The sequence below is a fragment of the Sturnira hondurensis genome, unplaced genomic scaffold (genome assembly GCF_014824575.4).
Source record: "Sturnira hondurensis isolate 20B ecotype Veracruz unplaced genomic scaffold, ASM1482457v3 Scaffold0023817, whole genome shotgun sequence".
Lineage (NCBI taxonomy): Eukaryota > Metazoa > Chordata > Mammalia > Chiroptera > Phyllostomidae > Sturnira > Sturnira hondurensis.
Genome location: NW_028096448.1, coordinates 11,488,380 through 11,506,972, shown reverse-complemented (window position 1 = coordinate 11,506,972; position 18,593 = coordinate 11,488,380). Strand labels below are relative to the sequence as shown.

General features: G+C 46.4%; 1 protein-coding gene, 2 long non-coding RNA genes and 1 pseudogene across 4 annotated transcripts in view; 1 reads left to right on the top strand and 3 right to left on the bottom strand.

The window, feature by feature from the left end:
- Positions 1 to 1,804: 1,804 nt before the first annotated feature.
- Positions 1,805 to 8,803, bottom strand: LOC118981181 (uncharacterized). The gene is made up of 3 exons (XR_005065290.1): positions 7,620 to 8,803; positions 2,744 to 2,863; positions 1,805 to 1,839 (listed from the first exon to the last, which is right to left on the bottom strand). It is a non-coding gene; the product is annotated as an uncharacterized LOC118981181 (long non-coding RNA).
- Positions 2,743 to 2,849, bottom strand: LOC118981293 (uncharacterized; annotated as a pseudogene).
- BCO1 (beta-carotene oxygenase 1) overlaps positions 4,176 to 18,593 on the top strand; it is a 31,084-nt gene continuing 16,666 nt past the window's right edge. The window contains exons 1-5 of one of the 2 annotated variants that reach the window (XM_037037905.1): positions 4,176 to 4,697; positions 6,411 to 6,539; positions 12,140 to 12,269; positions 13,801 to 13,948; positions 15,517 to 15,664. In XM_037037905.1, the coding sequence (XP_036893800.1) occupies positions 4,634 to 4,697; positions 6,411 to 6,539; positions 12,140 to 12,269; positions 13,801 to 13,948; positions 15,517 to 15,664 (619 nt within the window). In that variant the 5' untranslated portion in view covers positions 4,176 to 4,633. The remainder of the gene's footprint in view (positions 4,698 to 6,410; positions 6,540 to 12,139; positions 12,270 to 13,800; positions 13,949 to 15,516; positions 15,665 to 18,593) is intronic. The other variant, XM_037037906.1, reaches the window with a different exon arrangement.
- LOC118981182 (uncharacterized) lies at positions 9,492 to 17,571 on the bottom strand. Its single transcript, XR_005065291.1, has 2 exons — positions 17,537 to 17,571; positions 9,492 to 9,814 (listed from the first exon to the last, which is right to left on the bottom strand). It is a non-coding gene; the product is annotated as an uncharacterized LOC118981182 (long non-coding RNA).

Below are 18,593 nucleotides of genomic sequence, written 5' to 3'. Positions count from 1 at the left end.
CTTTGGGGGGCTATGGAGAAAGGGAGTGATGGACCCTCGCCCCTCGGCTCTGAGGAAGCCTGACTCCCCTGAGTCCAAGAGAAGTCTCTGAAAATTTCTTGGCTACCTGCCTCCTCTGCCTGATTTAAGCCTGAGACAATGACAGAGGGCGGTGCAGCCCTGTGCTGGAAAGGGCGGGCTCCCCAGGTGATCAGGCCTGAGAAAGGATGTGTAAAATCCTGTGAAGCCTGCTTTGCTAAGAATACTCTCAGTTAAATGATAAAGGCCCAAGCAGGAAATGAGTTTGTTTCCTAAAGTTTTGTAGCCTTTTAGCTGATAGACCTTGACTCAGAAGAAGCCCTAATAGTTCTCCGTACGCTATCTATCATTTGATCTTTACTGCCTGACAATGATTAATAAGCTGTACCTGTATTCCTGTGCAAATTAAACCCAATAAAAGCCTGTCTAGGCAAGGGTCAGCATGCTGTCCCCATGAGAGAGTAGCCAGGCCCTGCTGAGGTGCTCCCCACTTGAGGGAGTAGCCGTGCCATCCCTTCCCCTCCCCAGGACTCAGTAGTCCATGTGCATTTGTCTCATATCTCATCCATGACGCTGCGGGCACTGCAGGCCAGTGCACGCATCAAGCTGCTGCTTGTTATCTCTGTTTATAAAGAGGGAGGACGGAGGTCTGACATGAAGGCAGTTCCATGAACCACTGCGGGGCTCCTGACCCCTTTGGAAAATTCATGTCCTTTGGGATATGCAGACTTGGCCTCCAAACAAAAAGAACCTAACGGGAGCCCACAAAGGCAGAGACTGAGTCTTATTAATCATCTCTATATCCTCAGAACTTGGCATGTCATTGGTATGAATTCTAAGAAGGCATAGAATTATTTTCCTCTTTTGTTCACTGCTATATTTCCAGCATGCAGTAGACATATTCAGTAAATGTATGTTGATGAATGAATCACTGTGAGAATGCATGGATGCTGTGCTGCCTGCAAGTTGCCTACCCAAAGCCATTCTCTCCTTTTTTCTTGGTATGGAATCCTGATATGATTCAAGTGACAACACGCTGTCCCCCGAAGAGTCTCGTGACTTAAGGAAATCAGGGCACTCTTGTTCCTCCTTGCCAGGAATCAGTCTGGGATGCGCATGTGACACAGTTCAGCCAAGAAGACCAAGCAAAAATTGAATCCTGGGAAAGATTTTCCTCCAGCTTAAAAGGAGAGAGACGTGAAAAGAAAAGGCCTCCTTTGTCCCCATCGCATGTCCCTACTTTGACTGGGACGATTCCTGGAGTGAAGGGAGCCATTTGTAAACAAAACTGAACAAGCCCAAGGATGAGGAACCAGCCCTCCAAAGATGGTGATTCGGTAGGTGGTACAGAGCCTGGTGAGATGACCCAGATGAGCTTCTGAGCTACCCGGGACCCCCAAATGACTCACTGTCCAAGACAAATGCACCTCTTGAGGGTTTCAGGAGATACTTGGTTACTTGCAGCCAAATCATCTTCCCTTAACTTGTTGGGCCTTCATGATATTGTTATGGGCTGAGTTGTGTCCCTAACATATGAACAAGATTCATATGTTGAATCCCTAGGCCCTAGGCCCTCAGAATGTGATTGATAATACTTTTAAGGATGTGATTAAGTCAAGCAGGAGTGCATTAGGGTGGGCCCTAATCCAGTCTGACTGGTGTCCTTATAAGAAGAGGAAATCTGGACACATGCAGATATACCGGGGATGCGTGCCCCCGGAGGGAAGACCATGTGAAGTATCCTCAGCCATCTGGCTAACAAGGAAAAAGGCCTCAGAAGAAACCAGCCCTGCCAATACCTTGAACTAGGACTTCCAGCCTCTAGAAATGTAAGTAAATAAATTTCTGTTGTTTAAACCACCCAGTCCGTGGTATTATAGTTTGCTATGGAAGCCTTACAAAACTAAGACAGATATCTATCATTGTGATTAGTATTTTATCACCGTTATCAAAACATCCTTATCTCACCATATAATTGCCCCCAGGGTACATATGGGACCTAACTGAAGAGACCTTGCTTGGTTCCTCAGTATTATATAACAAGGCATCACCAACCCCAGACTGGCTCTGAGTGTCCTCCACCCATGAACACAACCACCTGATTCTTCATTCAGTAAAAATCTAGCCAAAATCCATCCTGTATTGAAGAGTCACAGAGTGTACACTTTGAAGTCAGGCTGCCTGGCTCAGCTCCCTAATTTGACTCTTAGCTGTGTTTCCTAAGGCAAGTTGGTTACCTTCCCTGAGTCTTCTAGCCTCTAGAGTAATGCTAACAATACCCATGTCATAGGATTACATAAGGCCAGAGCAAGCTGGTACACGCAGAGTGCTTTGCAAAGCACTTGACTCAGAGTCAGCTCAAAGGTTAGGGGCTGTTGCTTTTCTGAATACTACACAAAATGGTAAGAAAGGAGAACATGGTCATGTTTTCACTTCTAATTCCAATATAATCCTCCCAACAAACCCTGTGACATAGCATTGCCATCCTGTCTTGCAGATTAAGGTGATGTTCAGAGGAATCATGTGACATATGACAATAGTCATAGTGTTTTTAAACTGCAGGGCTGAGATCCCAACCCAGGTTTTCTGATCTCTAAACCCTGAGCTCGTTTTTTCTGCACCAGAGCTGCCGCCCCTGGTGTTGTGATATTTTCCTGAGCCCTCGGCGTATGGCAGACATTCTCTCTTAATCCTCACAAGGACGCAGCTTTTTTTTTTCTTTTACCTTGTTTGAAACTAGCCCACATGCAACAGAGCTGTGAGGCCAGCTTCAGTGTTACCTTCCCTCCTTTTACGACCACCAAGATCGGTGTTCAGATCCGATGAAGGACGCAGCTTTCACAGCCTAGGAATAAATCATAACCCTGACATGAATACACATGTTTAGACCAGATAGTTGAATAAACTGGCAAGTTATTATGGGACTCAGTGGGAAATGTAGTTCAGAGAGAAGTGCCTTCTGAGAAAATGGGGAAGAATAGGGCAATAACATTGGTTGATAACTATTCAGGGCCAGGTGCTTTTGCTAGACCCTTGATCTATAATAATGTTGACATTTTGCCCCATTTTACAGTTAAGGAAATAGAGCCTCAAAGAGGGTAAGACACACAGAAAAAGGAGGGGTGTGATTCTGGTATCAACCCAAACGTGTAACATCTTCCCCTGAGCCTATGTTCTCTGTCAATGTCTGCCACACACAGAGAATAATCTAGAGACATTTTAAGGAGGGTACATGGCTGGGCTCCATCTTCAGGGATTCTGAATTAGTGGGGCTGGAGTGGGGCCCAGCCAGGTGAATGGAATATGCAGCCAGGATGCAAGTACAGCAGCTGCTGTCAGGACTGAGCCCTGAGCCACTGCAACACAGTCCCCACCCAGGCCTGACAATAATGGCACTCTGCTGCAGCCCCATCTCCTTTCCTTGCTCTACCCAGAGGGAATGACTGGTTCTTTCTTTAAGCAGCATGAGTTAAGATGAGTTCATGAATGCATCACCCAACATTCATAGCAACTGAATATGGATTTCAGGAAATGGCATCACATCAAGATGCACAAATACAGCCCTGGCTGGTGTAGCTCAGTGGATTGAGCGTGGGGCTGCGAACCAGACAATCGCGGTTCGATTCCCAGTCAGGGCATATGCCTGGGTTGTAGGCCAGTTCCTGGCAGGGGCCAGTTCCCAGCAGGGCATGCACTAGAGACAACCATACATTGATATTTCTCTTCCTCTCTCCTTCCCTTCCCCTCTAAAGATAAATAAATAACATAAAATAAAAAAATAAAACCTCAGCAACTAAACTTTAAAAAAAAAAAAGATGCACAGATACAGGGAAACCCTAAAATCAAATTCAGGCATCGTTGCTCCCTCTTGATGGGCCAGGAAATTGAGCCCACATTAATTTTTTTAAATGGATACATGAAATATTTTGTTTACTTCTTCAAAAGAGAACTAAGAATTAAGTTGCTCTCTACGTATGATTTTGCGGGGGTGGAGGGCATGGTAGGAGGCTCAGGGAACTTTATTTAAAACAAAACAAAACAAAACAGAAAACCTTTCCCATCTCTGCAGAAGAACTTCCCATGACGTGCAGCAGGAATTCATACCATCAACGTGCTCTTGGCACCCCTAATTCCAATGTCTTTTTTTCCCCTGCAAGGCAATATGAGTACTCCTCATTGACTTCAGGTGTCCTTGATGGTCCTGACAGTCTCTCTTCTGATTACAAACCATTTCCACCTCCTGGTTGGATTTTTTCTGACAGCCCGCCAAAGCAGAATGCACCATTAAATTCTCTCTCCAACCTCCACCCAGCAGGAAATACGCAGCTTTTCTTGGTTAAACCAAAAGTGACATTGGAAAGGGAGCAAGGATTAAAATTTAACAAGAACACGCAGCTGGGAAATTGACCCTTGACCAAACATAATTAATCCTGGGGCAGCTTCCCCTTGGAATGTGAAGAAATACCAGGCCCTCAGGCCGGGGGGAAAGCTGAGTGGCACCAGTAGGGAGCGGGAGAGCATGAAGGAAAGGAAAGGAGGAGCCAAGGAGCAGTTGCCTTGAAGACGGGGGGTGCATCTGTTTACTGTCACAGCACTCCCGCCAGGCGCCCGTGTGATGGACATACTGTTTGGCAGAAATAAGAAAGAACAACTGGAGCCTGTGAGGGCCAAAGTGAGAGGTGAGCATTTTGTATAAATGACTGGCTCTTCCTTCATGTTTAGATATGTGCTTTTTTTTCTTCTGTGTATTGTAAATCATTTTTGGAAAATCTGGAATATATTATCTGGGAGAAAATGATTCATAATCCAGACACATTCTCTGTGAAAATCTAGGTGTGCTTTTATATATTGTAAGTCAGTTTCCAAGGAGAGAGAGTCATTCTCGCTATTTCCAGGAGAAAAGTCCTGGGAATTCTGCATTTGGCATATATACAGTGGGGTTATTCTGCAAAATGTGGCCCCTTCCAACTGGGTGCTATGTTTATGCAAATATGTGCATACTGAATTAATTTCAAAATGGCATGAGAAGTGGGGGTGAGTTTGCACTCCTGCAAAGTGCTCACTGGAGGGTTCACAGAACCAGCTGTGATTTCCTCGCAGGTACCACGGGGGTGACTTGGGCGTGTGAGTATCTGCAGAGCCAGTGAAAGAGCCCCAGAGTGGGAGCCTCAGCAGGAACATTCCTCTGGTGGACTTTGGGTCTCATTTATTTGTCTGGCTTTCTCCTCTTCTGAGTTGCAACATGGCTTTCTGGTACCATCTTGTTTAGAGTCTATAGGGCAGTGACTGGGTCTGAATTCTAGGGTCCCTGGCTTGGTACTTGCTCAGTGTTCTGAGAACAGCAAGTGGGTCAGCTCAGATTCACAGGCGAGTTCAGCTTTGGAGAGACAGGCTCGATGTTTTTCATAAGGAGAGGACAGCAGTGAACATTCTTTGTGAGTAAAGTCAGTTTGGAGCCTTTTCAGCTGCAAAATTGCCTTGGAAGTTGCATAGTGCTCAATAAATCTTGTATCTATGGCATTAGATAAGTCTTAGTGTGTATCTATGGCATTAACTATATGTTCTGCCTCACCTCTCCCTGCTCTGCCTCACCTGCTCCTTCTCCTGTGTTTTGGTGTCTATGAATAATCCTCCCATTCACCTACTTGCCCAAGGCAAGAGACTTGGATGGAATTTACTTTTCTGAGTCCTCCCCTCCCTTCCCCGGGTACGTGGTCCAACTCTGAGTCTTAGTGGTTCAGTGTCCTCCGAGTTTCTTACCATCCTGGCTCTTCTTCCTGCCCACATATGTAATCAATATTTTTAAATTGCTAATGAAATATTTTACATTTTTTGCATAGTCTTTGAAATCTGGTGTGCATTTTATACTTATAGTATATCTCGGTTTGGACTAGCCATGTTTAATTGCTACGTAGGGCTGGTGGCTACCATACTGGACAGCACAGCTCTAGAATGTTCTTTCCTTATGCCTTTGTGAGGCAAGTACCTACTCTCCCTCAAGACTCATCCAAGTCACTTCCTCCAGGAAGCAGTCTTTACCCTCCCGCACTCCCCTCACCTGCGGGCGAGGCTGTTCCTTGCAGCCACCCTGGCTGAGTCTATTGCACTGCCTGTACCACGGACTATTTTGATTGTCTGCCGATTCTTCTGTCTCTGTCTTTCCATGGCTAGTAAGCAACGTAAAGACACAGATGGTGCCTTCTTATTTTGTTATCCTCAGTGCTAGCTCAATACCAGGTGTGCGATATGCTTTCTGGAAATGACTGCTAGGTAAACAAGTGAGTGTAGCGAGTGGTGTTGGGGCTATGGCCTCGATTTCTTTCCATGGCCATTTCTTCTAGCTTTTTGTTTAGACATGGAAACTGGAAACTAAACATTCTTTCTCTTAACAGGCAAGATTCCAACATGGCTTCGGGGAATCCTGCTTCGCAATGGGCCTGGGATGCACACAGTGGGGGAGACCAGCTACAACCACTGGTTTGATGGCCTGGCTTTGCTCCACAGCTTCACCATCAGAGATGGTAAAGCACTCTATTAGTTTGCTATTGCTGTTGTATCAAAGGACCAATAGAAATCTAACGCATGCCACGTGCGCAATTTTAAATTTACTTAGCCACATTCATAAAAATAAAAAAGATACAAGTGAAATTAAAACAATACAAATTAAATTTTTTACAGTTCTGGAAATCAGGAGTCTAAAATGAGTTTCACTGAACTAAAGCCCAGGTGTTGGCCTGACTGCTTTTTCTCTGAGGGCTCTAGAAGATCATCTATTTTCTTGTCTTAGCTCGCTTCTAGAAGCTGCTGGCATTCCTTGGGTTGTGTCCCCATCTCCATCTTCAAAGCCAGTGTGCGCTCTCTCTCTCTCTTTCTGCTTCTATAATCACATCTCTTTCTGTGATTCTAACCTTCCTATCTCCCTTTTATAAGGACCTTTGTGATTACATTGGGCCCACCCAGATAATACAGAATAATCTTCCTTCTCAAGATTCTTTATTTTAATAATACCCAGAAAGTCACTTTTGCCCTGTCAGATAACAGATTCACAGGTCCCAGGGATTAGGACGTGGACACCTTGGGGAGGTGATCATTCAACCTACTATAAGTGTAAACCTCCCTGGAAAGGAGGTCAAGGCGACTCTTTTTCAAAGAGTCCNGTGCGCTCTCTCTCTCTCTTTCTGCTTCTATAATCACATCTCTTTCTGTGATTCTAACCTTCCTATCTCCCTTTTATAAGGACCTTTGTGATTATATTGGGCCCACCCAGATAATACAGAATAGTCTTCCTTCTCAAGATTCTTTATTCTAATAATACCCAGAAAGTCACTTTTGCCCTGTCAGATAACAGATTCACAGGTCCCAGGGATTAGGACGTGGACACCTTGGGGAGGTGATCATTCAACCTACTATAAGCGTAAACCTCCCTGGGAAGGAGGTCAAGGCGACTCTTTTTCAAAGAGTCCAACTTGCAAAATAATATGTATCCTCAATAAGGTGGGCAACAGCAGGCAGAAGGTTGCGGGCTTTGGAATCAAACACACACCAAATCAAAACAGGGTGAATACAAAACTGAAAAGAACAAAGCTGAATGTATTACGCACCAGGCAAAGGAGAGCCATATTGCTCATGCAATACGTTCAGTAGCTCTCCCTGAGTGGACACTGAACACAGAGCAGAAAGTAGGAAGTGCCACAAATAAGACGAATTCTGAGTGCATGGTAGCAGCTCAAGAAGCAGATTGTAAACTCTTTGCTGTTGACCATTGGGCTGGTTAATGTCACAGCAGCATGAGCTGAATTCTCAAAGAAGTCCAAGGTGGGTCGCATGAGGCTTGAGCAGACTCAGGGGCACAAGGTGGGCAAATTCATACCCAAGAACTTGAGCTTGGTGAAATTTTTTCTTTAATTCCTGTATTCTAGCATGGGAAATCTGTGGTCACTTCACTTACCTTGGCCTCATCAGCAAAAAGAGCTTAATCATCCCCCCTGGAGAGCTGTTGTGATGACTAGAAGAATGGATATATAGCAAGGGCTCACTCCTGGGAGATGCTAGTGGATTAAAAAAACACCATCGTTGTTGCTAGGTTTGAATACCAGCTAATCTAAGCTATGTGACCTTGGCCAAGTTACTGACCCTCTCTGTGTCTCAGTCTCCCATCCCTAAATTGGAGATATATTAGTAGCATATCTCAGAGTTGCTGTGGGATTTAAAGGAATTAGTACATGTAAGTAGCCTTGTATAATGTCTGGTATTAACTATTTTGTGCTCAGTAAACATTAACCATTATTTTTGCATAATTATTATTTCTTTCAAGTCAGTCAGCAATTATTTTTTGAGTGCGGGCTGTATGCTAGCAACTTGCTCAAACAGTTCAGGAATGGAGATACCATGTTTTCAAAAACTCACAGATTTTATTGAGACTCAGCCACAGAGTTGGTTCCATAATTCCCTGACAGCTCCAAGTCTGAATGATCTCCTTCTCTAGGCAGACGTTGCCCATGATTCTGGGGAAAACAAATGTTGTTCTGGATGAAGGGCATGAAAGGCAGCTTCCTTGCTGTGAGGCCCTGCTTCACCAGGCTGCCGGGCTCTGTGTGGCCATGTCTGGTGCTCACGCGAATGCTGTGTGGGAGCTGTTCCGGTCCCCTCTTTGCAGAGGCAGGAATGGAAACTTTAGAGGGTTTGAGTGGCTTCTCCAAGGTCATCAAGGGAGGCCTGAGATCTCCATCTGTGGTCTGGAGTTTAGGTTTGCAGCCATCAACCCCATCCTCACTGCAGCACACACACATGCGCGCGCGCGCGCACACACACACACACACACACACACCACTGCCTGAGAAATCGCAGGTTGCTTAAGTGGCCCCCTCACAGCTTACCAGCAGTACCTCTGGCATCCTTCCATAGAGAACCCCGGGGACAAGGCAACCAGCAGAAAAATGACTGAGCCATGGCTGTCTCATGGAAGCATGGGATAGATAGGCAAGTGACCAAAGTTATCATGTGCTAGTCAGAATTTCTGAAAGTGTCTTAAAGGTTTTCAAACTGAAAATTCATTGTCAGAGATAAGTAGCTATTTTGTATCCTTTCATGAAGTGGTCAGACAGGCATGACCACAAGAGGAGACACAGAGAGGCTCAGGAAAATAAGAGTTATTATCCTTAGAGGTTACTAAGGATGCGAGGCTCAGCACATCATGCAAGGCCACAGGGGGAAACACCAGGGTGGGCAGGAGGCAGAAGTCAGGAGCAGGGGAAATGCTTAGGCCATGGCCTTCGTTGAGGTTTCAAGGGAAAGGCAAGACAGGGCAGGGTGAACTGCTTAGGAATAGCTTGTGTGAATAATTTCAGTGGTCTTGGGGCAATAGTGGTGGTCTTTAGTTGCCTGGCACCTAGCCCTGGGATGGTTAAAGCAAAAGAATATTCCCTAAAACACAGAAAATTACGTATACGTGTGTGTGTACACACATAATTATATATAATTATATATATAAATATATAATATATATAATACACACAACACAGTAGCATGAAAAACTCAGTTCTATTCATAATCTGGAACTGGTTGCAAAAGGGAAAGTATGGAGAGTATACCCAATTACTTACCCTTCCCCCCTCCTGCTCTTGACTTTGGCCATGTGTTCAGGGTGTAAGCCCTACCCTGCTTTGCAGTGATCAGTTTGCCATTCTCCAGCACAGAGTGGAGGCCCCAGAATTTAGGGCTCCTGTTCAGTGTGTTGTATCTTCATCAATAGGCATGGGGCCTGGTGCAGAGCGGCACTCTGAAACTCTTTATGGAGCTGAAATGACATGGACAAAGTAAAGATGGTTTCGGTAGAAGGAAGCAACACCTTCCCAGCCCATGTCTTCAGTACTCACTACAGGAAGTGCTTGTTGGCCATTGGCTTCATGCCCATTCACATCTCAGCTCTCACTATAGTTCCTGAAGTAGGCACCACTGTTACTATCTTGATTTTACAGATGAGAGTCTAAGGCCCAGAGAGGCCAAGGTATTCGTCCAAATGCCCACAGCTAAGAAGTGGTGGTGGTCATGTGTAAACCCAATACTCTCCAAATCCAGAATCCCAAGTCTTAATCATTATGCACTTCTGCCCCCATTAACCCATCCTGCCAGCCACCATCTGCCTCCGTCTCCCCAGCCCAGTTCTCTGGAGGCCACCGGGTTGTCGATGTTGGTGTGGCACAGCCTGGCCTCATCTCTCCTCTAGAGCTCTCAGTGGCTTCCCATTGTCTAACAGCAGGAACCAAACACGTTGAGTATGACTGTACATGAATCAAGGGGGCATGCACAGGGCAAGCAAAGTTCTTGGATTTGCAGAGAACACAAAATATTTCCCAAAAGGTGGATTGTGAGCCCCCTGAACTGGAATCCCCTGAAATGCTTATTAAAGCTGCAAATTCATGCACACGTGCACACCCACGGGGCTTGAATGAATCATAACTATAAAATGATTTTTTATAAAGAAAAATAAAGACAGAGTGTCTAAGTTCCTAGCATAGTCCCAACCTGGCCCTGTGCACATGAGGTCTGAAAAAACCCCACGGAGGGCCTCCAGCCTGGCTGCCCCATCCCACCCGAGACCGAGCATATCAGGCCGCTGCGAAGTGGGGCTCAGGCCACTATAATAAAAGCACCAGGTGACTGGAGTATACGGCCAGCACAGAGAACCCAGGTAGTGCTGAACCAGTAAGACTTTGGAGCAAGAAAGCAAAAAGACAAAAAAAAAGGCTGGCGGTCTTCAGCTGAGGCCAGAAAACTGATGCTTTAAAAAATTAACAAAGATTTGAATAAAAGAGGTAGAGTGTAGCCAGGGAAGCTGAGAGGGTATACAGAAGAGCTCTTTTCTGTAAGTCTAATGTGATTTTAAAGTAAAACATTTTTTATAAAGTAGGTCTAGAGGTGCATGAACCTCAGAAATAAATTCAATAATTTTCTAATAAAAGAAGAAGTTGCTGTCCCATGAGGATTTGAACATGTAAATTCCAAGAACCAGAGTTGCCAAGATTTACAGAAAAAAAGAGCTCTTGAGAATTTAGCCTTTCCAAAGTGTTTTCAGTTGGTACAGCTCCAACGTAGCCTTTTGGAATGTTAGCTTTAAAAATGTGTGTAACACATACACATGTATATATTCATATATACATGTGTATGTTTATGTGTGTGTGTATATATGTGTGTGTGTGTGTGTGTGTGGATCCATCCCCATCAGACCCAGTTCTAGAAGATTGCAGGCAGGAGTCTGTTTACTTGTGCTCCTTTATAAAGAATGTGGCTAATCAGACTCCCCCAGGAGCAGGGTGGTAGGAAATGCGAAGTGGCTCCTTCTTTAATCTTAGCTTCAGAGTGAAGTGTCAGCCTTGAGCAATTCCAGAGACACATTTTGTTGTGGCCCCAAGTGCTCTGTGCTCTGCCGCTGGTTGTTTATAGGAAATGGGCCGCCTGGCTACAGCCAGCCTAGGCTGGGTGTTTGCATTTCAAGTGAACAGAATTCAGCATTTTAAGTAAACCACCACAGGGCCCAAAGCACCTTAGCCAGTGCCTGTGGGTGGTGACCCTGAGAGAGAGTGGCTGGAAAGGAACATGCTAGCTCACGGGGAGACCAGTGTTTCCCTAGAGAAGGTTCTGTGTGTGAAGGCCAGTGTGTGTGGCCTCACCAATACCTGCGTGACCCTTCCTGCCTCCAGGATTTTGTTGGACAATCTGGAATTGCAGCAGCCATCACTTATCAGTATGTGACAATGGCCCAAAGTCTTGCCCACTTCTATCCTGCATCTCAATAGCAGATATAGCTTTTATTGAGCATCTACTATGTGCTAAGTGCTTTGCAGGCCTTGAATGCCACAGCAACTCTGTAAGAAAGGTATCATGATCCTGACATCACAATGGAGGGGACTGATCCTGCATGAGACACACAGTCAAGTGTGTGGCTGGTAGATGATGGAGCCAAGATTCATATCCATGTGGAAACTTGAATCTCCTCACCAGGACAGCTCATGCCTGTCCTGCTCACCCTGATATCCCCCAGTAAAAACCCTGGAATGGCTGAAATTGACACTCAGGCCTGGAAAGGTGTTGGCCTGGGATGACTCTGCTTCTTCTCTTTCAGGTGAAGTCTATTACAGGAGCAAATACCTGAGGAGTGACACCTACAATGCCAATATGGAGGCAAACAGGATTGTGGTGTCAGAGTTTGGAACAATGGCCTATCCAGACCCCTGCAAAAACATATTTTCCAAGTAACTGTCCATTTTGAATCCAGTCATGTTTTTTGATATCCTAATGGTAAAAACAACCAGTGTGTGCTTCCCCGACAGCCGTCTTCAGGGTGGACGGAAAGTCTGTGTGACTGGCCTTTGCCTGTGTCCCCCGTGCATTTCGTGATCACCGGTAGCAAGAGAGGCAAAGAGCATCTGACAGATGACTAGGTATCCTCCCACATGGCTGGTGGGAGCAATTTTGATAGAGAATTTGGAATTCTCTACCAAAATTACAAATGTGTGTTTCCTTCAGCCTGGAGGTATACTTGGTCATGTGGAAATGACAAATGAACAAGGTTGTTCATGGCTGCATGATTTCTTATCACAAGGAACTGAAAACAACCCGATGTGCATCCACAGAGGAGCAGTTAAATAAGTAACAGTAAAACTACACGAGAAAATACCCAGCAGAAGTAAAAAGGAAAGGGGATGTTTTCTATGTACGAAACGGAAGACTTTCCAAGATATGTTAAGTTAAAAAATCAGGGTATAAAAAGAACAAATAATGCGCTGTATTTTGTGTAAAAAGACAGGAGGAAATCTGGATTTATTTTTGCATGTATGTGCATAAAGAGCTCCGGAAGGTGTCACAGAGGAAGTGGGAAACTGACAAATGGGAGAAAGGACCGGGGAAGACTTTTAGTGGTATTCATTTAAAGTCATCTGGGCTATGATGCATGTGAATGTATTACATGTTTGGCAGATTAAATGCCTGGCCACGGAATCGGGCCCGCCTTCAGTACCTCCTTTCTGGGACTCTTTAGACATAGAAGAGTTGCGAAATGTGTTAGGGGCAGACGAGCCCAGCGAGGGAAGGTTACTTCTGCTTTTCCAGGAACTCTTTGGAACTCACATTTGCAGATCGAGGAAGAGCCAGGGAGGAAAAGGGGAGGGAATGAATTTAAAGCCATAACCTTTGAGGTATCATTGCTGTTACATCACTTTCCAGTAAGGGGAACACTAACCGAGACACGGACCCAGGATTTTGCCCCGCTGATTTGAGTTTGCCTTCTGATCAAATGAGTTGAAGGTGCTTATCTCAAAATTAGCTTGCTTTTTTCTTTTAAAAAACTCATTTCCTGGACAAGTTTGAGGTAACGAATATGGACTCATATTCCTGCCAAAAGCAGGGATTTGTTGTTTTGCTAGTCTTTGGGGGCCATTATGGGTAAACGTATGATTTCTGTAGGGATTCTTAAAATTCTTCAGAACAACCCCCAGCTCTTTCTGGCTTTGGTGCTGGAGACCTTCGGGTTTTTGAGAGGCCAGGAGAGCTCAGTTGGTGGTCATGCTGTCCCAGCTGATTGTCACTCCTTAGTTGATTCAATATGGTGGCACCTTTGGACACTTGATATCTGAGTCCTCAAGTAACCCATTGGGACCCAGTACTTTTTCTTCCTTAAGTTGAAGGCGAGCATCTTAAGTGGTAGGGAAACTAAAAGCACCACAAACAGAATTTCCCGGTTGCGCAGACACAGCCATTGACCCGTTGGTTTGCTCTCTTCCGCAGAGCTTTCTCCTACCTGTCCCACACCATCCCAGACTTCACAGACAACTGCCTGATTAATATCATAAAGTGTGGACAAGACTTCTATGCAACCACAGAGACCAATTACATCAGGAAAATTGACCCACAGACTCTGGAAACCCTGGAAAAGGTATCAGCAAATCTGCACCCAGCGTCAGTTTGACTCAAGACAGGACCCCCTGGGTGAGGCCACCGGCTCTGTGCTTCCCCAGCGTAGACCTCGTACTAGCATCTAAGCTCCCTGGGGACTGGGACTGTCTTTTCACCTTCGTGTCTGTATTCGCTCCTAGCTGCCATAACAAGTACCACAAACTAGGTGGCTTAAAACAACAGGAATTTATTTTCTCGCAGTTCTGGGACCTGGAGGTCTCAAATCAAGGTGTCGGGAAGGCCATGCTCTCTGCAAAGGAAGGCAATGTTTTCTAGTGAAGGAACGTTCCTTGCCTCTTCCACCTTCTGGTGGTTTTGCCATCAATCCTTGGTGTTCCCTAACTGATACATGGATGCATCACTCCAATCTCTTCTAAGGATGTAAATCATTGGATTAAGGCCCACCCTAATCTAGCATGACTTTATTCTAACTTAATTACATCTGCAAAGACCCTAAATCCAAATACAGGTTCCAGGAGTTAAGACTTTAACATATCTTTTTCGAAGACACTGTAATCCACAACAGAGGACATGGCTCTGAGTGGCAGCTCAGTGAGAGTCTGAGTGGCTATGCCCGGACTGTCTGGGACTCCCAGTGGCCTTACCTTGTATTGACCTGAAGAGGGAGGCATGAGCCAGAGAGCAAGAGCACAGAAATAGTTGCCCAAACACATACCTTTCCTGGGCAGAATTAAGTCAACACTTTTGTGAAAATCAATAGACCCACTTTCAGTTTTCTCCAGCTGGCTGTTCAAAGTCTCAGTGTCTTTGTAATACATTTTAATGATCTGTTAAAAGGAGTGTTTTTCTTAGCTGTGAAATTATGTCCAGCTCCTTTTAAGCTAGGTGGCATAGGTCCAACTAACGTACACATGCCACAAAGTTGCAGGGAGGAAATACTAGGAGGGAATGGAGCATTGGTCGACTTTGGCTGGAGGTTGTGCTATTCTGGGGGAGGGCAGACAGCTGGTTCCCAGGCCACCCCATTGTTCTATAGTTGTGGCTTGTTCAGAGTGGGGTCATTATTGAGCTTGCTAGTTGGGTTTCACTTTGACCAAATGTTTTTGTAACTTCTCTATTCCCAGAATAATCCTATGAAAAAGACCTGGAGAATTCTGCCTATGTAGAATTCAAAAGGGGAGGACTTTAATGACTTAAGCAGAACGACACAGAGCAGTGGCCAAAATTAGCACTACGGCTGCCTCTTTGCACAGGCCATTGCTTAGAGCTCTCTGTGGGGAGGTGTCCTGTCTCTACTTTGGGGGCCTCCAGCAGGGCCAGGCTGCAGGCTCCAAAAAACTGCCACAGAAAACACACACGGCTCACTAACCTTCCTGCCACCCATTTGCTGTAGGAGGTCCCCCATGAGGTTAGATCAGGTCTCAAGAGTGAACATTCTCTTTAGAGGTGAAGTCTGCCTTCCTTTCAGATCAGAAAATGTGCAAAAATAGCCATCATTTCACTGAACCTAGAATCAATCAGCTTTTCACAGGATTTCAACTTCAACTTCTCCCCTTTTTAAAACCAGGTGCCTGTTACATTTTGCAGGTTGACTATCGAAAATATGTGGCTATAAATCTGGCAACAGCGCATCCTCATTATGATTCAGCTGGAAATGTTCTCAACATGGGCACCTCCATTGTGGACAAAGGGAAGACGAAATACGTGATCTTTAAGATCCCTGCCACAGTACCGGGTAGGTCATTCTGCGGATGTAATGAGGCACAGACACCAGGGGTGGCTCCCTCCGAGAAGTTCTGACTTTCCTTGATGCCTCGGCTCAGTCTGATACTTTCCCTCCCAGATGAGTCAGGTGACCCTGAATTCATTTTTCTTCTTTAGGAGAAAAGAGATGTTGCCAGGCTTCCTTTGGGAAGCAGTAAAGCCCTTTACTCTTCTAACCTCCTTTCCTGGATGTTACAGTTTATTACTTCATTAATTTATTCATTATTTACCCATTGTTCATCCATCTGTCCATCCATTCATTTATCATCCCCTTTCTGCCTTCCTGCCTTCCTGCCTTCTCTCCTTGTCATTTTTCCAGTCTTCAGACAAACCTTTGCATGTCAGGGCTGTGCCTCCCACTTTCATCCCAGCCCCCGGAAGCCAGGTTCCCAGGGCTGTGCCGGGAGCTCAGCCCTGCTGGGATCAACTCCAGATCCCCACCCTGTTCTCCAGGCCTTCTGGACCTTCTCCACTTAGCACTGAGATCCTGGAGGGAAGCCCAGGCCAATTTGTGGGGAGGGAAGGTGGGGCTCCTAGCCTTTGTCCAAGGCCCTCGTTGGAAGCATACCCAGGAGACCAGGCCTAGGATGGTGCCTGGAGACTGGGCACCAATATAAGGGTGCTTGGCCTGGCCTCCTGGTTTGGGAAAACTGGTTTCCATCTGTGATCCCTGCTGCTCCCCCTCCCCCACAGTCCTGTAGAACCCCCTGAGCAAATTACCCGGCTCTGCTGGCAAATAAATGTGAGCAAGCCCCTGATGTCAGAGGGTGCACTGAGTATTCTCATTAAAGCCAATAGAGGGATATAGGGTCTAGCTTAGGATTCTAGCATGTCAGACCTGGGGATAGTTTAGGCATTTGAGTTTACCACCTCATATTACTGAGAACTGTGAGGCCCCGGCATCAGGCAAAATGCCCAAGGTCACACAGCTTACAGGAGCCACCAACGCCGTGCAAGCAGCTACCCACCCTCCGAGTGCCTGCTCCATGCGGGTGGCTCCCTGGGATCACGCGCATCTCCTGCCTGTGAGACCAGAGGGCTTTGCACTTCAGTTTGCTTCGCGCTGTGTTTGTCTCAGGAAAAGGAAGTGACCCACAACCCACAGCCTCCCTTCCACCAGCCAGCTGTTCACAGGGTGCACAGGTGGTCACAAGGAAGGCAGAGATACTCACAGACGACTCATTAGACATCAGCCCCAGGCCTGGGAGGAGAGGCCTTGTGGCCTGCGGATGACTCATCCTTGCAGAGGACTAAGAAAGCTGAATACGCACTGAGCACCTCCCGTGTTTGGGCACTGGGTGAGGCAGTTGGACTATTCCATTATTTCACTCTGCCTGCCCTGATGGGCACAGTCTGTGTAACAGCCTGCCATCATTGTGGGCACTTAGTCTCATTCTCAGGTGTTCTAGAAGGGGCAATGCCAGGAGAATGCATGGAGACCCTCTGAAACTCAGGTCTACGTTAGGAAAACTCCAGTTTTCCCCCCTGTGTTTCTCTCCTGAGTGCCTCCTTGACACTCAACACTTCTGACACTAGATGGGGCGGGGGGAGCCTTTTCCCCCATAAGCAATTCCCTGTGACAGCTGCTGGTGTCCAATAACTAACCTCACTTGTAAGGCTGTCAATCCACTCAATAGTGTCAGACCCCACAGGTTAAGGGCTCAGCCCCACAAGGCTGCTCCTACCCCCCTACCCCCCTTCAGATGCCGGTCGCAAGTAGTAGTTCCCCAGTTACTCCCCACTTTGGTCTGACTTGGCTGTACATTGGGGGTTCCCACCACCTGCTCCTCAGTTTTGATTCATTTGCTAGAGCAGCTCACAGAACTCAGGGAAACGAGCTCACCAGTTCATGAAAGGACATGACAAAGGACACAGGTGAACAGCCGGATGAAGAGATGCGGAGGGCGGGGTCTGGGAGGTTCTGGTGCGCAGAGGCCTCTGTCCCTGTGGGGTCGGGGTGCATCACCCTCCCAGTGGGGGTGTGTTTGCCCACCGATAAGCTCTCTAAACCCCATACTTTGGGGATTCTAAGGAGGCTTTCTTACATAAACATGATTAATTAGTAACTCCATTTCCAGCCCTTCTCTCATCTCTGGTGGACAGCGGGTGGGGCTGAAAAATCCCAAGCTTGTAATCATGGCTTGGTCTTTCTGGTGACAGCCCCCATACAGGAGCCATCCAGAGTCACTTCATTAGAACAAAAGATGCTCCTACAGCTCTTATCACTTACGAGTTTACAAAGGTTTTGAGAGCCCTGTGTCAGGGATGGGGTCAATATTAGGATAAGAGTTGTTCCTAGAGCTCTTATCACTTGCAAAATCACATAGGTTTTAGGAGTTTGTGGCAGGAACTGAGGCAGAGGCCAATCTATATTGATATTTTTTCTACTAACTCACAACGTCAGATGATGGTCCTAAGTAACCTGTCAAAGCACAAGCCTGGGCCGGCTTGACAGAACCCCAGGCCCCAGCCCGCAGGTTGAGTCCAACCTCACACGTTATCGTGGTGTTCAGATGCTCTGCATGCACGTTCAAGTTTGAGAAGCACTGCTTCAGAGCAGGGGTCGACAAACTTCCTGTGAAGGACCTGAGAGTCCGTGTTGAGGCTTTGCAGACATGTAGTCTCTGTCCCAACTACTCAGCGGGGCTGTTGTAACTAGAAAGCAAAAGCAGCTGTGGACCCTACATGGAGGTAGGAGCTTGGCTGTGTTTCAAATACACCCTTATCCAAAAGCAGTTGGAGGCTGAGTTAGCCCCCAGGCTGTGCTTGCGGACCCCAGGCCCAGAGGCCTGACTGTGGGGTTCAGTGTTCTCAGATTGCAGAACTGGGTCTCAGCAGGGTGAGCTGAGCAGGGAGGGCTCTGAGCCTCGGCCCCTGCGTCAGCTAGGCAGCAACTCCTT